Below are 22,740 nucleotides of genomic sequence, written 5' to 3' on the forward strand. Positions count from 1 at the left end.
CAAATGCGCTTTCTAACATTTTTCTTTTGGTGGGTGGTGGTGGGGTGCCCACAATAAGTGGGCTTTGAAAAAAAAAATAACTTGCCTTCAAAATTGTAGCCCTGTTTTTTTGGAACCCCCCTCGCTGTTAGCGGTTTTGAGAACTAACAACTGACTTTGGAAGAGTGGAGCGGTCGGTTGGCTTCGTCGTCGCTGGGATTCGTGTAAAATGAGATGGTGGCCTTGTGGCTCAGACGGTCAGAGTGCTGAGAGGCTGCCGCCGCTGAGATCATTGGTTCCACATCTGGGCGGCCACCTGTGATTGAACTCGGTTTTCGAGTGCCGTGAGTTGATCGAGTTGACGGTCTCCACCCGGTCATCAATGACGGCACAACAACAACAAAAAAACCCCGAGCATCTGAAATTTGATTGCGCGTTTGATTTGGCCGAATTAGATCTTGTGAGCATTAAAATATTGGCTCGATTGTCGTGCGAGGAATATTGCCCTCGTGCAGAGTGTAGAAGGGAAAGAGGTCACTTGAAGGAATCTCAGAGGTAGCTCTGTGCTATCTGCCTCTGTGGGCCATTCTCTAACATGAAGGGTTGCACTGATCTCGCGAGATCTGATTGAATGACAACAACAACAACAACAAAAACGATGACGCAAAACAAGATCGTACAAAATGTATTGTGAGCATCTTTGTGGATGGGTGGATGAGATGATATTTTATCTGTCAAACTGTTGGGCCTTCTGGGCACAACTTACATTGTTCAGTTGTGAATGGGACCCCTTTGTTGATTGTCCCGCAATCCACTGAGACAATACACAAAAGTAAACGCACTTTTGTTGTACCGTGGTGAATCAGGCCCATGGTTTTACCAGAGGGCTTTCGGTATTAACACCAAATCAACTCGGCAGCATCTCTTTAATGGGCCCCACACCCCGCCGATGAGACTCGGCAAGTAGATGCAGGGTATGCCAGCACATCGTGCCGAGAAACATCGGTCCGTTAGGCCAGTAGGTTAATAGAGTTCTGTGTTAAATCTATATATCTCGTTCTTGAACATGTTCTTGTGATTTTTTTAGTAATAGGTGTTGAAGCAGGCGTTTAATGCATGAGTAATGTTTGATTTCATGGATGTGAAAGCTGGACATTAACTCCAGTCAACTGTAAAACAAGCTTCTGGCTTTGAAGACAGAAGATGCATGTGCAGGATGCTAGGAATATCGTGGAATGGGAGAGTAAGGAATAGTGCAGTTTGGAATCAACCGTGGCGAGCAAATGTGTATGCTTTTTTCCAGAATATGTATAATGAGCCATAAGGCTCTTTTTCACCGTACGTAGCCAATGGTGCTAATCAGAGGTGTGGGGGATAGACAACAAACTACACACAAAAAGCAGTTCTAAAGAAATGAGTTGTCAATCTAGATTTAAAAGTGCATAGCTCCAGTGGCTTCCTAATATCGGAAGGAAGAGCGTTCCAGACGGCCGAAGAAGTGCATCCGAAAGCGCCGCGCGATGCGGTGACCACCGCTCTGTTCGATGGTCGGACAAAAGCTGCCGATGCTGCGAGGATGACCGCAGTTCGCGTGATAATTGTGCCCCTTAACGAGATCAGCAAGGTATTGTGGTTAATTTGTGGCAAGCACTTCGCGTGTAATGTGGACTTAATGAGAAAGTTGCGCGCGATGGGTGAGGCACATGTGCAGGGATGGAGGGAGGGGCAGGTTACTGAAACGGATGCCGAGGTGGGCAACCAAGCAGGAACTATGAACTAAACTATTTTTATTTTACCAAGTAAGGCCCACTGAGCTATGTTGCTCTTTTTCAGAAGTGACCTGACCACAAATGACAACCCAATGAAGTGACTTGTCACGTGGAAATTTATTGCAGCCAAATGCTCTAAATGCACTTTGATTCTAAATGTGGAGGGAAAAATCCCGAGGACCCAGAGAAAAATCTACGCGACCGTGGCGAGAGAAACATGCAAACTCCAGATATACAGGCGTCGGGGTCGGGATTAAACCCACGATCTCCTGTATACCAGGCGAGGGAGTTAACATCTCGCCACCGAGAGCCACATGGTGATGATGACGACGACGGGACGATGAGAGCGGATTTTGTTGACCTCAGACTGCCGTGGATGTTTGGCTGAAGGAAGGAAGCGATGGCATAGTGGCATCAGTGTGGCGCTGCCCATCAGTCATTGTGAACGGACGTTTTTCGTTCGTGTTCTCAATTTGCTGCTCTTTTTTGCGTTTCAGCGACATCTTCGACGCGATGTTTCCCGTCACCCACATCGCTGATGAAACGGTCATTCAGCAAGGTAATTATTTTTTTTTTATTAACCGTCAGCCTTTCCAAAAAACCGTACCCTTTCCCTTAGCTGGAAATGCTTCGGTCCTGATGGCGCTGTATTTTTAGTTCGCTGAGTTTGACCTTAAATAGTCCTCCGTTTGCAACCTACTGCGGCATTTGACTTTTTATTTTTTACGCCATCGATTCAGAAGCCGTAACATAACAGCGCGCATTTAAACTGCGAACAGCGCTGTGTCCATTCCACTGGCCGATGCTTACTTGGCACGCAGAAAAGGTTAGGAATATGGCCTCGCTCGCCACAGCGGATGGAAGACACTTGCCCCATTGTACATGCGCTTAATGACATTTCCCCGTCGCTCGTGCGGCTTAGAAAGGGCCGAGTGCGCTAACCGCACCCAAACCGAGTTGTTGACGTTCGTTTTGACACCGTCGCGGACGCGGCATTAAAATTGAACCTGGTGTGTTTTTTTTTCTTCCCTCCCGCAGGTGATGAGGGAGATAACTTCTACGTTATAGACCAGGGAGAAGTTGACGTAAGTCCCAAGCTTGCAACACAGATCACCTGTTGATTCCGCAGTCAGCGCATACGGTGTTCCGGGCCAGTTTTCAGCACCAGACAAAACACATTTAAAGGAGCGTCAATGTCCACTTTTATATTTTTTGTAAATATTTTTTTTTACGTGGCCTTTGAATCATTCAGCAAGACACACTGCGATGCATTGATTCCTGTGGCCTCATTTCTTCTTATATTATTATTTGGCATCATTCTTGCAAAAAGTATTTGTTTGATATGGATAGGCGGGATTGTTTTGGTAAGCTCCAACCCACTTGGGGTACAGTGACTGAAAGAAACCTTTGCCAAAAAAAAAGAATTCCACAAACTATTCAGACTTTCATCTCTACCCCAGTGTGTGTGTTTTTTTTTCTTATGCTCTGTTAATTTTCTTGGAAGTGGGGCAGATATTTCCTAAGGTGATGTCAGTCCCACATTTCTCAGTAAAGCATGGTCGTTTGGGGGTGGCGGAAGGGGGGGGGTACGTTTCCTCCGCCACTCGTTGCTGCCCGGACCCCACTGCGAGATGACTGCCGGTCCCGGCACTCAGCCGTGAACCCCACTGGAAGTTCCTTCATGGTTTAATGGCCAAGTCACTTATGCATTCGGCTTCACGGCTGCCGTGATGGTGGGGTGTGCGGGGGGGTTAGTGGAGGGCGGTAGTGGGGGGCGGGGGTGGTTCACTTGTATTTTTTTTTGTCTCCGCTAATGAAGCTGGCTTTGACTACGCCAGCACCTTTTTTACTTTACGGTTTCTGGGGGGGGGGGGGGGTTCTCAGCTGGGCATCGCGCTGCCCGTGGGTGTGTGCGCGTGCGGTGTGCGCCCCTGCGAGCCCGTGGGTACGCCTTTGTGCGCCTTAACGTCCATCTCCTTTCAGAGGGATGTCCCACTTCCTTGTTAAAAAGCCCAAGGAAGTTCAAAGGGCTGGAAAGTTGAAAGCGTTGGCTCTTCTTCTTCTTCTCAGCGGTGGTGCGGCATTTTCTCTTTAATCTCCCGAACGAGCGTTGCCCACAATTACGGTTTAAACCAATCCGAAATCCATCCTGAGTGGCGAAGGTGAAAAGAAACAAATCTTAAGAGTGTGTCTAATTGCGGTCGAAATTGGTACTGCCAGCATTGCGTTGTTTTGTCTGTTTGCGTGTGTGTGCGTGGCGCAGCGGTTTGTGCCGCTGCGCTACGAACCCGGTGAACGGAGTTCGATTCCTGCTCACGGCCAACACCGGCGATGATTATCTGAACTGGTCCTTGGTCTCCACTAGCTCGAATCAGCCTCAAATGAGTATCCGGTGCGGTTTGTAAACATCGCCACTGTGGGGAGACGAAGGTGGCCGGGCGTAGTGCCGGCTACCCACCCCCTCGTGTGCCTTGTCGGCTTTCGTAGGTGCTCGCTTAACATCACTTGCCTCAACAGTCTGTTAAGGCTGTGCAAGGAATCTTAGTCTAGTGGGCAACGGTCGTATAGTGGCGGGCGCACTGCACGCACACACACACACAGACAGATTCTCCCAAGGACCAAAACCTAAGTCATCTCAACACTGTGAGGCTGTCTGCAGACAGGTGAAAAATGTGTCCCAAAGACAGGCACGGAGAGAGATGAGAGGGACACACAAACACGGAGAGACAAGGAGTCAGACACAAGGAATGCTGCTGGTTCGTGTGCCACGTGTTGTATGAAGACGGGCATCCGAAACGGAATCCGATGAACCTCATGGAAAGACGAGGAAAAGCAACTCCAAAGTCTGGAAGAGAACGTGGCCGGTAATACGTTGTAGATAGGATTAGGTAAATAAACAAAAAGGTGGTGCTGGATAGAACGTGCCCAGCATGGGAGAGGACCGGCTACCGACAGAGGCTTTGGAATGGTCTCCACTAAGAAGAAGCCCTTCGACCAGGTGGTGGGATTCTGTTAGAGGGCAGATCATGGATAGGCCGCTTGCGTGTCTTCTGTGCAGCAGCTGTGCAAATCTGACAGGGGGGGTGAGGGGGTGGCGTAGTTTGCATCAAACGGTTATGGTTGCGATGCGATGACATCTTTATCTTGAAATACGGCACCGGTCGTAGGGGGCAGGTGTCGTAGGCGAGCGCTTATGAAGGCTGCCACCGCACGCCAGACGGGCGGTATGACCTCGACCACAGCCTGATCACCTTTGTCTCTCCAGCGCTGGTGTCCGCAGCACATTGCACCTGGCGCTCACGTTGTGAATGTGTGCGGGCGCTTTGCACGGAGTTGAGTCTGGAGTGCCCAGTTGTGTGTGTGTGTGCGAGTGTAAGGCATTGGCCACACTCGCGACGCATGGCCGATTCCACGAAAACACGCTTGATTAAAACATGCGCATTCTCAATAAGCCGTCTGTCGGTTAAGGTTTCTTGATAAAAAAATTAATCTACTCGAACAATAGATTAATTTCCATAGCAGCAGGGAAGGCTGTTTTTGTATTTTCGTATATATATATTTTTAGGTGGGGTAGTGGCTATAGGGGCGAGGGGGCGTGGGTGTGTGTGGGTCTGTGGGTATGCAGAGTGGCGAGTGGTAGCGCAGAGGTTAGCGCACTGCGCTACGAACCCGGCGATGCGGGGTTCGATTACCATGCACGGCCAACACCAGTGACGAACATTGGAACCGGTCCTGGGCCTCCCCTAGGTCGACTCGGCCTCAAATGAGTACCTGGTGCGATGTGTCAACATCGCCACTACGGAGACAAAGGCGGCCGGGCGTGGTGCTGGCCACCCGCCCCCTCGTGTGCCGTGCCGGCCTTCATAGCCATTTGCGAAGAGTACTTGCCCCAACAGTCTGTTAAAGCTATACGGGGGAACTTTGTCTTTATTATGGAGTGTGGGGTGCGGGGGGAGGGGCGAGTGGAGGGGGTTATAGCATGAAGGAGGGGGCGGGTGGGGGGCGATTTCACAGCAGCTGGGTATGGCATACCAGTAGAACTAATAGGACACACGCTGGACTGTACTCTCGCGAGCTTTATGTAAACACGTGATATCAATAAAACATTGCCGTAGGCTGAAATCTATACAATTCTCTCATTACGTTGACTCGTGCGAGGAGGTTTTTTTTACGTCGTCGTCGCTGCGACAAGACGAACACGCGTGCCCCCCCAAAAAAAAAAGACATTTGTGCCACCTGTGTAAACATCCGTCATTTATATACCTGCTATTAATTGCGGTGGCTACAAAGGGACATGTAAGAAATGGGGCTTTCAAGCGGTATTTTTTTTCCTCTCCTCCTCCTCCCTCATCCTCCCTCCTCCCTCATCCTCCCTCCTCATCCCCCCCTGCTCGTTACGTTGAGATTTAACGCAGTTCAGCGATCGTTGAGCTGCAGGGGTCTTTTAAATCCGTGCTACGTAACAGCTGCGGTCAAATCACTCACTCCCACCGAATGTTTGTCAGTTCAGAATGAAACCTTGTCTTCGTGTGGATAAAAGGAGAAGATAAAAAAAATCACAGTAATAATACTATATAGGGGAGAGAGCGAGAGAGGCTTGCCTGATGTTTTGGGTTTCCAAGTGTTGGAGGAAGGGTGGCTTTGTTCAGCTAGCCCCTCTCTCCCCCCGGTGCTCGATTCGGGCGATGGGGCGCATTGTGTAAAGCCGGCCCCGGCGGAGGTTCGGGCACGAGGCCAAGCTTGGAGGGCGGCCAGCGCCGCTTGTCTCCAGCGAACAGGAGGTCGCTCGACTCCGTGCCTCCCATCCCTTACCCCCCCCTTCTTTTCCCTCCAAAACCCGGCTCACACCTGTCACTGCGCACGCACGCACATGGCTGTGGTGGGGCCCCTCTCCGCGTGCTGGAAAAAAGGATTTTAATTAGCTGTCTACCCCACCCCCGAAGCGTCTCTCTCCGCTTGCAAAAGTTCTGCTCGGTTAATTTGTCATTAAAATAATTCGCATTCCTCCCCGATGCTCACTTGTGGAGTTTGGGACTTTGGCAAGAAAACGTTTGTGACGGGAGCAGGGAGCAGCGGCGGGCGGAGGCGGCTGCTGCTGCTGCTGCGGCTGCTGCGGCTGCTGCTGCTGCTGCGGCTGCTGCTGCTGCGGCTGCTGCTGCTGCTGCGGCTGCTGCTGCTGCTGCGGCTGCTGCTGCTGCGGCTGCTGCTGCTGCGGCTGCTGCTGCTGCTGCTGCGTGCGCATCAGCTCAGGGTGGAGCAACCTCTTCTGTACGAGACGAATGATGTGCGAAACAACAAAGTAGGATATGCTTGGTTCTTTCGGTAAAGTCACGTAGAAGGGAAATAATAAAATAATAAAAATAAGACAATCAAATGGTCACGACGTTTCGATTGCAACACAAGCAATCATCATCAGGTGTGAAAACCACAACAAGAATTTTTTTGAAAAAAATGCCACTTTTTTCATTTCCCTTCTACGTGACTTTACTGAAAGAACCAAGAATATGAATCCCTGCAGTCACAAAAGCTTTAAATCGAAACAAAGTAGGAATCGAGTGTTACGGTTGCTTTTGGTTTGGATTCTCTGTATTGGCCCTACGGTAGCTCCATTTTAAAACTTATTTCGGGTCGAAATTGGTTGCTTCCGAGCGTTTATCGTCGAATGCTTTGCAACGATGCGTTCCACCAAAAGAACGTCTTCTGGAAGAAATGTGTAAATACAATCATCAGCCATGATTGATCCACTGCTGGATGAAGGCCTTGCCTTCACCGCTCCTACCCCCCACCCAAGCCTCCGCAACCACCGACCAAGATCTTGCGACGTATTAATCCTACCTAGCACCTGCACATTGACAGCTGTAATTGATTTATCCCACCCGGTGGATCTCTTCTCGGCCTTGTTTTATGCATCGGCAAATATATAAATAACAACACAAACAGGGAAAGGTCTCTTCATCACCAAAATAAAATATTCTTTCACTAACACCCTCAAAGTAAGTGTTCACAAACACCCTTATTTTTACGGTAGCATTTATTTAAGCGGAATGCTTTGGACCGGTTTTGACTTCCCTTGAGTTTCATCAGCCGGGTGCGGCCCGTGAAATGTTATAGGTTTGGCATGTGTCTAAAACGCAACCATTCGCCCCACATCATTTGCGAAGTCTCCATACTTTTTGGCCGGATTTGTTTTACGTTTCATGGTACGCGGGGGGGTGATGGGGGGTGAGGGTTGTGGGTGGTGGGAAAATTAGAAAGAGGCTTTTTCCCCCCCCCACCCTGCCCCCTTTCTTTAAATTGAACTGTGTAATTTCACAGCGCATAAAGAATGTTTAAACTATGACCGACTTCTGGGAATCCTTGGGTCACTGCGCCGTGTGAGTGAAATCACACGGCGCCCGCGGTTCGGTTTCCCCCACGCCTGGCAGGTCTAAGTGTCGCGACGAGAGGGGGAGGTTGTTTGGGATTTCGCGCGATGAATGGCTCTTAAAGCCTCGAGCCATTGCTACCGTCGAGCCGTGGAAAAATGCACAGATTTGGTCTTTGCGTGCTCGTTTACGCCGTGGGTCGCTCTCCCCCCGCCCCCCCCCGTCGTTCACGTTGCCGCGCTCTGCCGGTTTTCGGATCGGGTGGTGTTCCGTACGGGTGTCTGTCGGTTGCCTTCGGTGCCAACCGCGGTGACGTCGCCACAATTCCGCGGTGATGCCCATCTTCGGAGGGAAAAGCGGTGAAGTGATTTCGCGTTTCTGACGCCGATTCCGGTTCTCCCCAATCGATTCGAAACGGACGACAGCAAAGTTTCCATTATTCAGATTTCATATCTATGCCTAGTTTTAAGATTTTCTTTTGGGATTAATACAACAATCGGAAGCACATTCTTCGACGTCATAGACTGATGGGGGCGAGTGCTGTTCCCATATTCTTAAGATTACAACATTTAAGGCGCACCCCAAACTGTAATCAACAAAGCTATACTAACGTGGTCGCACACACTTAGTGGATTATAATTATCAGTAGCACCCCAAACTCTTTCTGTCCGATCATTTAACTGATCGACTTCACCAATTTATCGGTGCGATTACCCGACTGATCAGATGTTGTGAAATGAGTTTGAGAAAAAATAAAAGTCTGACCTGGTGGCACACGTGCGCTGCTGGATGGGAGGTGATGGGAAAGTTTTGGTGACGTCATCGGCATCATCTGGGGGGGTTTCTTGCCTTGGAGAGGTAGGATGTTGGGAGGCGGTCACCATTTTTGAAGGGGTCAGAGTTATTGACCACGAAAAAGTATTTATTTTAAAATTGTAGTTGATTAATCACCTTATAGAATCGTTTCAGCTCTTAATTATAGCAATGTCATTCACGCCTTTCTTGAGTGTCAAAGCTCTTTTGCAAGTAGGCCATGCCTTAGCAGTCCATTTATTGTTATAGTTATTTTTTTTTAATAAAAAATTTCCAGATCCGGTTCTTATGAGCATCGTCGTACGACGGTCGGTCACACCGACGTTTTGTATTTTTCAGACCCCGAAATTTCACCAAAATTTAGTGCCGAATCTAAACAGATGTGATTTTGTTGTTGTTAGTTTTACCTCCTGGTCTCTGGGCCAAGGGACCCATCAGCTCGAATGCACTTAAGAAGCCGGTTTAATCAAAGGCAGCCTGAAACCTGGATTCGATCCCAGGATCTCAGCACCCCTGATCCCTGCGCCCCCACCGGCCACCTCGTGAGAAAGTGTTTAAAGAAAACAACGGTGGGGAGTTTGTTCGTTATTCGCGCTTGTACACAACGGCCAGCGGCGGTCCCTTAAAAAAAGAAATTCCCCACGACATTTTTTTTTGGTTTTCAGCTGAATTTTTATGCGTGACTGCTTTGGACTAATGCCACTTAAATCCAACGAAATCTGCCCTTTTAAGTTGAAATCTACAAAAGCATTTTGCCGGAATGTGGCTTGACTTAAAAGTATCTAAAGGGAGGCTTTTGTACAAATACCTGCGCAATATAGATGCGGCTTGCGCCTAAGACTTTAAAGAGCCTGTGACACACGTGCGATTGAATGTGAAGTGTGTGCGCGCGCGCTTCAGAGTATTTTCGTTGGGACGGTCTCGAGTGAAACGCAACAGATGTCAGCTCTGAGCGTCTCCCGTCAACGTTGGTTTTCGGCGAGAATGTTGCGCGAGTCGTCGGCCGGCCACGTGACGATGCGCGGGGCAGGATCGGCGTTTACCCTCGGCCGGAATCGGATATCGCCGACGAGTTTGTGTTACGGCCATGGGGTGGAAACGCCTCCGAGAGAGGTGGCGCCTCGTCCAGCGGGGAGACGGAGCGGAAAAATCGGTTCTCGTGGCGGGTCCTGGACGGGATTGTTGTGTCGCGGGACCGTTTGGTTTGGGGGTTGGCGTCGGTTTGGCAAGGTCTTCGTCCGGCACTGGATTGAGCGCGCGACTGATTTTCGTTGATACGCCGTCTAGTTTTGTTGTCGTAAACTCCGCAGCAATTAAGGCGCGCTGTGTTCTCTTAAATATGAAAACATATTTAGGTGTGAATGCAATCGTGAGCCAGCACCATGGCCGTTCATCCAATCGCAATTGTACCACACCGAAATGTTATTCCGGTTGAGTTTGTAACAGGTAAGCAGTTTTTTTAAATTTCATCATCGTCATCATCAACAGCCATTGTCCACTCACTGCTGGATGAAGGCCTCCCTACGCCATTGCCATCCGACACGGCCCGGTGCTGCTCTCGACTCAACTCTCGCTCCCGCACGCGTACTGCGGAAGAGTAGACCAAATTATGCCCTCGAGTTCTCTGGAATTTCGGGGGGGGGGGGGAGGAGGTCCTCCAGGGCTGCGCCTTTGCCTTTGCGAGGCCTTCGGTATGAAAGAGGCCCCCCCCCCACAACTCCTGGGGCACCAGAGGCTCCGCGCGGCGTGCCGAGAGGAAACGCAATAAAACAACAGCAGCAGCAGCGGTATTGTCACATGACCCGCGGATTAAACGAGGATTACAAATAAATGGTGTTTACGTAACGCCGACGTGACTGCCGTTCATCTTCACGTTCACGTTCAATTTGCCCGGGTGGCGGTGCAAACTCATTTGTCATCATTGGCGAGTGTTTTTTCACGTCCCGTTACATTATGTGACGCAGGCTTGTTGATGAATCTGTTTATTGGACATCACGTGGGTTTTCTTTTTTAAAACTCAGACTTTTTTTTAACTCATCTACCTTAAAAGCGCACCAACTGGTCTGCATTCCGACACAAAGTAGGACTGCCGGCTGTAACGTAATCTGTGTTTGTGTCCGATTGCTATGCGAATGCCTCGTTTAATCTGAATGTAAAACTCCCCACGATACAGTATTGGCATTCAGCCGTAACGGCCCCTTACATTTTTCATTTCACTTAACCCCTTTTTATATACTTTGGTTTACTGCGCACGCACAACCGTCTTGCCCCTCTTCTCATCCCTACACAATAAGACACTGAAACGACAAATCGTTTGTCAAACCGACGCAAATAACAGCATCCTCTTTCAATGTCGTTCACCTCGCTTAAACGCCTGCTGTTATTTCTTCCCACAAAAGTTGCGTGAGATTTCTTTACTCCCTGCCCCATCCTCCGCCCCCCCCCCGCGCCCCGTCAGGCTGGCTTATACCCTTACATATCCATCGTGACATTATTAGACTTATCTTGTCACGACGCGAGGCCTGTCTCTCCGCAGCGTCTATTTTCGCCGTGGATGAGATGTGAGATGTGAGAGCGAGCGAGCGGGAGGGAGAGGCTACGTCGCAGCGCACCTGGCCGACGCCTCCCTCGTCGCTTTGCTCCCAGCCTCGTTTATCGACGTAGAGTTTGCGGAGGATTTTGTTCGACCCCTCCGTCATTATCTCCTAACCGCCGCCGCCCCCCCCCTCCTCATCCTCCGCCCCCCCCCCCTACTCTGCCCGTGACCGCCAACAAACCCCATGTTTAAAAACGACTGCTTGTAAAATTGACCACCTTTGCGTCTGCCCGGCATGTTGGGGGTGCTTTACAATGTTTTTCCCAGAGGCTGTGTGGGTCCATAATTCAGTAATAGACACTTCTAGGCAATGGCTGGGTTTTAAGAAATGCCAAGGTTTTTTTTTCGCGTTGTTCGCGCGCGCGTACGCGTATGCGTGGATATTTACGACGCCTGTAGAGCCTCAAGCAGTCCCACCACGACGGAAGAAGAAGGATTTTTTTTCCCCCACCGTGCCAGATACGGACAGGTGAAACAAGCTCTGTGACCGACTCTTTAATCGCTGTGCAAAGGTGTGCGGCCTGCCACACACACACCGTTTGCCTTTCTCTTCACCAGTGGGCTGTTGTACACACCACGCCGTGTACTCGTTTTAATGTTGAGCTGACCTAGGAGAGGTACACAACGATCGGAAGATGCAAATTGCCAATGATGTGCATGGCTTGGAGTACCACTCTTGTGCGGCAAGCACCGTGCCCCCTACTCCCCCCCCCCATAGCCTCAGCTGACTATTGGAGCAAGTGCTGTTAGCGAGTAGCACCGATGATGGTCAGCATGGCACACGAGGGGGTGGGTGGCCGCGGCTGTCTCCCCAGTGGCGATGTTGGGAGGACCAGGACCAATTCAGGTATTTGTCACCCATGTTGGTCGTGAGCAGGAAGTGAACTTGGGTCATCGGGTTTGTTGTGCAGAATCAGAATATTTATTTATGCTGGAGGAGGAATCCGATGAGCTATGAAGCTCTTTTTCACAGGGAGTGTAAAGTACAAGAAAGGTAAACAAATCACTCACTCACACATACAAATAAAACGAAACCATCCCCATCCTGCCAGACAAAGCCCACTGAGGTATCAACTTATTTTTCAAAATGCGACCTAGCCACAAATGACAGCTCAACAAAGTTACTTATCATTTGGACATTTATAGCAGCAAAATAATCTAAATAGTCTCAACGCTCATCACTGCGCTACCGCTCCCCACTACGCCACTGCTTATGCGTACACGCGCAAACAGAGGAGATGTCTTTCTTTACGTCCTGAAAGATTTTTTCAGGAGTCCTAACATTTCATTGTCCAACTAATTAATTTTTGCGGCGGTCAGATAAGCGTTATCCTTTAGGTTTAATATACCTTCTAAGTTGAAAATGGCATCTGCCGCGAGTGTTTTTCAACGTGCACCGGATGAGCCTTAATCACGCTCCAGGTTTCGTACGTGGATTTTTAGGGGCACGTTATGAACTGAGTTTTGCGGACGGAGAAACCGACATCTCTTTAAATCTCTTTTTCATTCGGGCTTCTGTGACCTCTCTCTAGTTTTGTTAAACCCGCCGGGTTTTAACGAACGACACCATTTGCCATATCTGTGCCTGACCTTCGTCATTTCACACCGCTAGCAGGACGTTCAGTTATCCCGCCGATTTATAACGGGGGTTTTCGCGTAAGTTTAGGCTTTGCTTCGAAAGTACAGGCTAATTCAAGGGCGCGGTTGCCCCAGTATATCAGTTTATGTAACAAATCACCCTCCACCCCCCCCACAACTGCTCATTATTTCCATGAAGACAGTTGGTATTTCCGTGCTCATACAAGCTACGAAGTGGCCAGCATCCTGTTTGGCAACCCTGAGAGCCAACAGTGGAAATTCCACATTCCTATGGTAAGGGCTGGCTCCTTTCTGGTGCGAGCTACCGTTGAATTCCCATGAAGAGTTACGCACTGTTCTCATTTTATTATCGACTCCAGAAGGGATGATGGATTTGAATTCTTGACCTTCCGATTGCAATTCAAGTGCCGCCCCCTTGCCAACGCCGCCGTCCGGCCACACAGAATTTTTTAAACAACCGTAAATCTTTTTCATCAACATTTCAAATCGTCCTCTTTTGTTGCGCCCAGCCCCCCTGCAATAAAACGAACCTGCAGTGACTCCGTCTTGCCGAGCCAAGAAATCCTTACATATTTGGCTGCCTCGGAGGATCGTTGTAACTTTTATGGGATTAAAGATATTATTATCCATAAACCTTTGAAACGGTCCAGCCTTGTCTCTCCCCCCCCCCTTCCCCCTTCTCCTCCCCAAACTGGAAGTCTTGTACTCTCTCGTTTTATCCTTTACGAACTATGTGAAAGGTTAATCCTGTCCCTTTTCTCAGTCATCCGCAGTTATTTCTCGTCTTTTTTTTTTGCTGCGATCCACGTTAATAATTACGGGCAAGTGTTGTTTCTGCAGGTGTGTCTTAAACGTTTTAAAGCTGTGTAATCCCTCAATTATTTTGGATATACCAGATGCCATCTATAATTGCCATCCAAGTGGTGCAGATAGTACTTCTTATGCCCTGCAGCTATATCGTGTAACAGTGCTTAAGCTTGTATTTTTTATAATCGACGCACGAATTTCAATTACACCCACCATGTCTGGATTTGTGTGGCCACCATCTCGTATTTAATGTTTTTCAATCCAAAGTTGAAAGCACTCTGTCCATCCATCCCTAACGGTTTTTGGTAGTGGGGTGGGGTGGCGATGAGAGGGGGTTTGTGGTGGGTGGACAGGATCGTCGGGGGGTGGAAGCCCCGCTAACTCTCGTAAAGACAATCCAATTTGAAGAAAACTTTAGTATAAAGTTACCATGCTGAACGAGGAACTTTCCCTCTCGAAAACCCGGCCAAATCGAATTGAACAAAGGCGTGGTACCGGCTTACGCTTGGGGATCCATCCCTGAGCCTGAGCCCGTTGTTTCAGAGAGCCTACTTCAATGTGTGATCAATGTGTGATCAATGTGGGATCAATGTGTGATCAATGTGGGATAAATGTGGGATAAATGTGGGATCAATGTGGGATCAATGTGCGATCAATGTGCGATCAATGTGTGATCAATGTGCGATCAGTGTGTGATCAATGTGGGATCAATGCACATTCGTGATGGACTGGACTGGTAAAAGTGCGTAAGAACAAATGTTCTCACTTTTTCCAAATTCTTCGAGACACAGAACAGGGCAAAAGGCTGCCGGCATCGTCTCCCGCGCCGCCGCCACAATGTACTCCTTTCGAAGAAAGGACACGCGCCAGAAAGCGTTACGTCGTGATCCGTGCGCGCGTGGTTTTTTTTAGTCCTCATTTTGTGTTGTGTAAGAGAAAGCTGAGTGCCCAGAGAAAGGAATTTTTTTTTATATAATTTCGGTGGAAAAATACTCGTGGCAGGTCACTCGACAACCTTGTTACTCCACTGCCACGCGGCTGTGTGTTGCATGCAATTGATGATCTCCATCTTTCCGTCATCCAACAACCCCACCACCGAGCCTTTCGGATGTGGCCGGGCACCACCACCACCACCACCGCTCTGCGAGTAACTTGGTCGTTATCGTCACCGTCGTCATCTGACTTTGTCCACTGCTGGATGAAGGCCTCCCAAACGCTGACGTCCGTCGCTCGCGTTCCTTGCGCCGGCGCGAGCCGCCTCGCTCCTCGTGCGCACGGATTGATGTCGCCAATCGACCGCTAGGCTTGGTCGTCATCCTCGCGGGCGCATTCTTTCCTCTTATTTGCCACTGATCGCTTGAGTACTGTGCACCCAGCACATTCGTCAATACCACCGTGGGATTGAAAGGAAAAAAATATTTAACAGGCGATGTTTCGGGCAACGACCCTTATTCATGGTGCTATAAAACAGAACCATTGGCTGGAACGTCACCTCTGATATATGTTTTTCCTTTTCAAGCCACAGTGTTATCAACGAATGTGTTTTCTTTTTTGGTTCGCTGTGCTTGTCAATGCAGCAGCATCACCAACATCATTTCATTTGAAGACTGTGTGTGGATTGTTTCATCGCAGGATTGTTGAGAGGTTGTGGCGGCTTGGGTTTAGGCCCTCATCCAGCAGTGGATTTACCAAAGCTAGTGAAATTGAAGATGATGGTGATGATGATAGAGTATAATGCAAGTGGAATGAATTAAGTCATGCTTGAGTGATCCAGCGGTTTCTTTCGGTTTAAAGTGTACTTTCGTTCAACTCGGTGAGTTCCCTTATTTAAATGCTGATACAGCTCCAAAGACCACACTCTTGTTAATAAGTGCCTTCAGAGGTTAAGTCAATAGGGCCCATACGGCTCGTGCTTCGGAGGAAAAACGTGAAGGTGTGTGAATCAATAATTTATTAGAAGGCGCGCAACCCGTGCTTTCTTCACACGCAACTTTTTTAAGGAGTCCCGTTTTTCCCCCCTCCGTTTTTTGTTGCTCAAATCGACACCGTCGGTGTCGCAACGTCACGGGGGAAGAAACATGTCCCGCTTGGAGCTCGCGCTCGAACAGCGGAGCAGTCGCCCGTTCGAGAACGTCCCGTGGAATGTGGTGTCACGGAACTGCGTCTGAGATCCGAAAAGTTTTCACCAACTTCTTGGTTCTTTCGGTAAAGTCACGTAGAAGGAAAGTAATAAAATGATGAAAATAAAACATAATAAAACAATTCTCACGACGTTTCGGCCACAACGCAAGCAGCCGTCCTCAGGTGAAGACCAGGTCTGTCGGGGCGACAGCGTCTGAATGAAACAGCACACGTGCTTGGAGCATATATATAAGCTGGGTTGGAAGGGGGGAAAAGGGCGCCTTGACAAAAATAATATGCATATATTATTTTATTTTTATTATTTTATTACTTCCCTTCTACGTGACTTTACCGAAAGAACCAAGAAGATGAATCCCTGCAGTCACGAAAGCTTTAAATCGAAGTTTTCACCACCTTTTAGCGGACATTGTAATTTACCACGTCCCCTGCACAGATAATATTTCGCTGCATGGCAGTCAGACTAATGCAGTCAATTCTCAGAGCTGGAATTTTTACGTGAATGAAAAAAAAACTAAATCAAGAGGAGAGATAATGAAAGTGATGAAAATAATAATATTGAATCAGAATATCCACTTGCATCGCGCCGCATAGTATTTGTTCACTCTCGAAGCGAGAGGCGTGGGGAACCGCAGGCAAGCGGGGGAAGGGGGGGGGCAGCCACGCGATGAGCCGGCGCTAGCAATTGTCTCAAGCTCCGCGGTCCTCTGTACATTGGGGATGTGACCGGCAAATAAATGCGAATGTGTTTTACACGTGGGAGGAAAGCGGAGTGCCCGGTGAAAGCTCACGCAAACGACGGGACAAGCAACCCCCTCAATGCCCACGGGAAGGGAATTTGAGAGTGTTTCTGTGATCAACCAACAACCCTCGCTCCCTCCACAAGTGCTGGATTACAGGCCACGTGCATAGCCGCCGCCACCATCGCCCGGCTATGAATGTCACACAAAAGGTAGAATCCACAGAATGCTGTGAGACGATTTTGAAAAGCTTTGAGAAGTGAAATTGTCAAAGCACGAAAGATGGTTTAAGATGTCAGAACAAGCGATGATGGAAGCATAAAAGTAGCATAATGGGGGGGTTGGATGATTGGTATTTCACAAATATTATCCTAGGCCAGAAAGATGGAATCATAACTCATGTTAGGGAGAGAATGTGAGAATTAGTGGTAGGAATGTTAGGCATGTCTCTGTATCACCAAAAAGGTACGTATCCCAGGAATAAAAACCATTTTTCACGGAAAGTGTAGGAAGTTCCAGATGTCACACCTTTTTAAATATAGAGAGCATTATTATGTTATTATGTCTGATACATTTCAGTAAATACTGTCTGCGTTTCTGAGGTTGAAGTGAATCAGTGGTGCTCATTGCTTCTTCTTCCTCGTCATCATCCTGCTCCTCTTCGTCCCTTCGTCCCTTCCTTCGATTCATCTTCCGCCACTCCTTACCTCTGCCCCTTCTCATTTTCATTCTCTTCCTCCATTCCCTCCTACTGCTCATTCTCTTCCTTTCCCTCTCCCTCCTCCTTTTCTTCCTCATTCCCCTCCTCATCCTCCATCTTCTCATCATCCTATCACTGCCTCTCTCCCCCCCTCTCTCTCTCTCTCATCTCCCCTCTCGTTCACCACCGGTTCCCCGACAGGTGTACGTGAATGCCGAGCTGGTGACGAGCATCGGCGAGGGCGGCAGCTTCGGCGAGCTGGCGCTCATCTACGGCACGCCCCGCGCCGCCACCGTCAAGGCCAAGACTGACCTCAAGCTGTGGGGCATTGACCGCGACAGCTATCGCCGCATCCTCATGGTAAGAGGCCTGATGGGAGACCTGGTGATTAGCCTGGTTTGAGGGCCGGTGATCGGGCCCTTGAGTGGCCTGGCGAGAGGCCTGGCGAGTGGGCAGGCGAGAGGCCCGGTGAGAGGGCGATGCCATTGTGCACAGCCTTATGATCCAATTCACTAGGGCCACAGTGATATCATTGGAAGGGACAATGCGGGAAAGACATCGCGATTCGCTTTTGCCTCCGTTGCTTCTGGTTGGCTCGCTAAGAAGCTTTGGCCGGCGATCTTAGGGAACCGCTGGTTCATTCAGGTGGCAATGATGAGTGCCAGTCGCCCCGTAAAAAACGCTCCATGTGGATTGAGTTTTTTTTTTACACTCCTGGCAGTGCCTTGCCATGTCGCCACCCTCGCCCTTCATGCCGGGCAGCTTTGCATTGGGTGCGATAATAATTGTGAGGTATTTAAGCAAGTACCAAAGAAAGTGTCGATGAGTCTCAAGACTATTTTCAAGAAAGTCCTGCATTGGGATGTTTGAAGGCTTTCCATTTTAATGAGCATTTTGCATCGTGAGGGTGACAACGGGATCATCCAGAGAAGCGCGCTCCCCACACAAGGAGATGGCGCTTCAGAGGGTCCCCACGGATGGGTTCACAATCCCACTTGCTGTGCCGCCATCTCACGTCGGCCTGGAGTGGTTTGCATCATCGGCATTTGCCTCGATGTGCCACCTTTGTCTCGCTTCCCATAGCTCTGCATCACTGGCATATGCACGTATGGATCGCGCACCACTTAGCCGCCACCTCGCCGTACGTGCTCATATTAACGCCGCGCGATGATGCCTCTTCTGAATATATGACGGAGGAGGGGGGGCAGGGGTCAGCGGGTAGAAAGCTTGCATTCACCACAAATCGCCACCTCCCTTCCCAAAACAAATAAACCCTTCCTGTTTTTGCGTGCGCTGCTAACGCACGTGTGTGCGCGTTGCGCCACCGGCGGCGGCGGTGGTGGCATCCGTTCGTCGGCCGTCTCTCACGACGAAGCGTGCCCCCCTTGTGCGCACGCACGCGCAACCCTTTCATAAATGATCCTGGCCATCGCCTCCGTAAGCCAGCCAGCCTCTCACGCACCCCACCCCCCCCAAACCCCCTCCGCTCCGCTTCTACGACCTCTTCTTCCACCGCCGCACAGCCTGCTTGTGTTACCCAACTGCATAATGGGCTCCTGTATCACGCCACTCCCCTGCCGGGCTTGCGGCAAACGCATTCACGGCTACAGCGCATGCCTTGAGCCGTGTTCTGCATTGGCTCGCAGGATGAGATTAAGGTGTGTGACCGGGTGGCCTGGAGGTCAGAGTCGGCATCCGAAGAATCGGAATATTTTGTTCATACTGCAGGAGGAATCCCGTGATCGGTAAAGCTAGTTTTCACAGATGTCCAGTAGGGGCGGGTCCAAGTTTACATCAATTGAGTCCCCCCCACCACCGCACCGCCTTGATTCAGTTCTGGGTTTCGACCACAGATTGTGTTCTCAAGTGTAGCGAGTTGATAGAGGATGGCCTAATCACCAACGGTGATAAATGGGTTTTGTTTTTTCGCTTTTAATTTGGAAGAATCTTCGGAGCGACGCAAAACCACAGATGTTAGTTTTGCTGTCACGTGAGTTGATTTTGTCTCTCGTGTGGCTTGTGGAAAGTGCTACTGCCCCGAGCGTAGGGTGACGGATCACTTGAAGACATCTCGAAAGTAGTTCTAGGATATAACCACATGCTCTGTGAGACGAGACAAGACAAATCATTAGCGTCATTGTGGAGAAAATAACAAAATTGATAAGCAGGCAATGTCAACTTTATATATCTCTCTGTCCACATGAAACATTTTTTGAATGTTTTTTTTGTGGCGTGTAAGAATCTGCTTCGACAAATATTCATCTCGTGCCAGAACACCGACAGGGCAATTTGACGAAAAATTTCGAGGGGGAAAAAAAAAATGAAAAGGATTAAGACGTGAGCCGTCAAACCGTGAGCTCTGTGCAGAAGGAGCTGGTTACATAATCTCGCCTCGAGCTGTTGGTTTGTAAGCCACTGCCACCACCATCAAGCCCAAACGGCCGTCCATCGGCAGAAGTTTGGCAGTGCGATGTTCGCTTAAAGCAGAGGGGGCGGGCGGCGGGGGGCTTACGAAGTACATCCGATATTTCCTGAAAATTAAAAAGTCGCCCGAAACTTTCTCAGTTTGCTTGACACATTCTCCTGTGTGTGTGTACGCAATGCACACGCACGCACGGCCATAATCTCACCACCACCACCACCCGCCACCCCTCCCCTGCTCCTGCCTATTGACAGTTTTTCGCAGATTGCAGGAAAAATATTTGCCCGGCTAAAACATACTCCGGTGAAGATTTAGAGCTGTAATGGTATTTGTCCACTTATTAAACTCTGGCTGTCACCTGCTGTAGCAAGCTGCCTATCGGGCAGAAGGGCTCACCAGATAGATCGGAATGTTACCACTTTATGGGTTTATCTGCAGTGCATGGGCCAGATTTCTGCTGAGCCATTTGTATACTCTTTATAGCCTTTCGAGGATATCCCAGGGCTCCAATCAGTGCCAGCAAAGCCACGAACAAACAGGGCTTTAAAAGTCTCCCACAGCAGGTGCGGTTATGGCCGGTTATTGTTGGTCGTTGTAAATAAATCCCATGATCCCGTTGCCACACTTCACACTTTACTTGGCTCACTCACCGCTCAGTTACTAGCGAATTGGGGCTCACCTTTGTGAGGTTGTGGATTCAGCTCCTGTGGCTCATGTCAAGTTTCGTTCTTCATTCCACAAAATCACCAGCCATGAATAAGCATCAAGATCCACGATTGATCTTAACGGTTCTGGTCAAAGGCCTCTCCAAGCCACCGCCGCCATCTTCTCCTGTGATGTAACAAACCGCCGAGCACCTCCTGCAGACGAGCAGATTTCATCGCTCCATCTCCGCGGATTGGCGTCCTCCGTTTTTCTCGCTTGTCAGAGACCACCCCTTCTATCCGATCCCCCATTCCTCCAGGGTTTAGTAAAATATCTCCGGACAGGCCATGAACCCCACGTGCTGCCATGGCATCTCTTGCATTGGTGCACTCACTTCACATGAGTGAGACTTGCGTGCTTTGCGTGGTCCACCAACCCTGCCTGCATCGAACCGACCATGCCCAGCCACCATAGGCAGGAGGGTTCACATGCATTCTGAAGGTGTCATCCGCAGTACTAAGACACGTGGTGAATAGAATGGCGGGGACGATTACAGGGGTAGCCACCGATGTTAGCCGTGGCGTGGGATTGGAACCCACGTTGCCGGGTTCGCAGAGCGACGCGCTATCCCCACCGGATAGCGCCACCGAAAACCTGACCGTACGCGCTCTTCTCCCGCAACGAGCGCTCGCTAAAGTTTTGGTTTTCACACGGGAGGCCGCCTGGCCTGTTGGCCCAGTCCCGATGTGGCGGTTCAGAGAGAGAGTTACTTATTTTTTTTTACTTACACTAAAACAATTTTTTTTAGCTCTTTTTCAGAAGCAACTTCGCCACAAATCATAGCTCAACGTAGTGGCTTATCACGTCGAAATTTATACCAACTCCAAACGCCCGTTGATTCTAAATGTGGCGGGAAAAACCGGAGGACCCGGAGAAAAATCCACGCGACCACGGGGAGAGAGACACCGTAAACTCCAAATATTCAACAGGCTTCAGGGTCGGGATCGAACGCACGACCTGCCGTATACCAGGCGAGGTAGTTAACATCTCACCACCGTGGTGCCCCTTTGGTGGAATCCCAGCCGGCTCAGACCCCAGCCAACCTGAGCCCGTGGACGTTTTCTTTTTTTTGCGGAACGGCCGCCTTTGCTGCATGTAACCAGAAAACGTTGTTTTCTTTGGAATAATCACCGGTATTAGATGACAAACACTAACACACTTAACTAAAATAAATAATGGGCAGGAGAGCTGCTTTTCATCCCCCGGAAAGGAAAAAAAACCCGAGCAAGCGTCGACTGAGGCTGCAGTTTCTTGCGGGATTTGACTTGACTCCTGCCCCGTAACCTGTCGTGGGTTGCACGAGCTGTGGAATTTGGCAGCACTGTGGTATAGGAAACCCATTAGTGGCCTCCAGTGTATGTAAACATGGCACTGTGGACCTGGGAAAACAAATGGTTTGGTCATTGGTGGCTAATAGCGTATACGTGTGTGTGTGTGGTGCGTCTGTTCATCCCTGTGTCACTTTTGTTCCTCTCTCCTCTGTTGTGTTTGTGTGTGTGCGCTTCGTGTGTGCGCGAGTGGTGTGTGTGTGCGAGTTGTGCGAGTGTGGGGAGTGGTAGTATAGCAGTTGGTGTACTGCACTACGAACCCAGCGATGCTGCGGGTTCATTTCCCGCTCACGGTCAACACCAGTGACGAATATTTGAACCGGTCCTGGGCCTCCCCTAGGTCTATTCAGACTCAATTGAGTACCTTTTGCGGTGTGTAAACATCGCCACTAAGTAGACAAAGGTGGCCGGGCGTCTTGCTTGGCCACCCACCCCCTCGTGTACCGTGGCAGACCTTCATAGGTGCTCGCTTACAGCACTTGCCCCAAAACGTCTGTTTAGGCTGTACGGGGGATCTTTGTTGTGTGAGTGGTGGCACATTGGTGAGCGCGCTGCGCTGCGAACTGGGGAGATAAAGATGGCTGGACGTGGTACTGGTCACACACCGCCACCTTTAAATGCCGTGACGGCCTTTATTGGTTCTCGAAAATAGCACTTGCCCCAACAGCCTGTTGGGCTACACGGGGGACCTTTGTACATGTGCATAGTTGGTGGTTGGTGTGGCTTGTACTTCCCCGTGTCACATGTGCATGCACATGTGCCTTCGTGTGTGTGCGTG

At 49.7% G+C, this 22,740-nt stretch overlaps 1 protein-coding gene across 1 annotated transcript in view; it reads left to right on the forward strand.

Annotated features, from left to right (window-relative positions):
* Nucleotides 1-22,740, forward strand: part of LOC144730279 (cAMP-dependent protein kinase type I-alpha regulatory subunit) — a 102,193-nt gene that overhangs the window by 32,463 nt on the left and 46,990 nt on the right. Inside the window, exons 5-7 of the mRNA XM_078610963.1 lie at nt 2,246-2,307; nt 2,787-2,833; nt 17,709-17,867. Of these exons, the coding sequence (XP_078467089.1) occupies nt 2,246-2,307; nt 2,787-2,833; nt 17,709-17,867 (268 nt within the window). The remainder of the gene's footprint in view (nt 1-2,245; nt 2,308-2,786; nt 2,834-17,708; nt 17,868-22,740) is intronic.

This window comes from Lampetra planeri, chromosome 35 (assembly GCF_965212315.1).
Source record: "Lampetra planeri chromosome 35, kcLamPlan1.2.h2, whole genome shotgun sequence".
NCBI classification, from domain to species: Eukaryota; Metazoa; Chordata; class Hyperoartia; order Petromyzontiformes; family Petromyzontidae; genus Lampetra; species Lampetra planeri.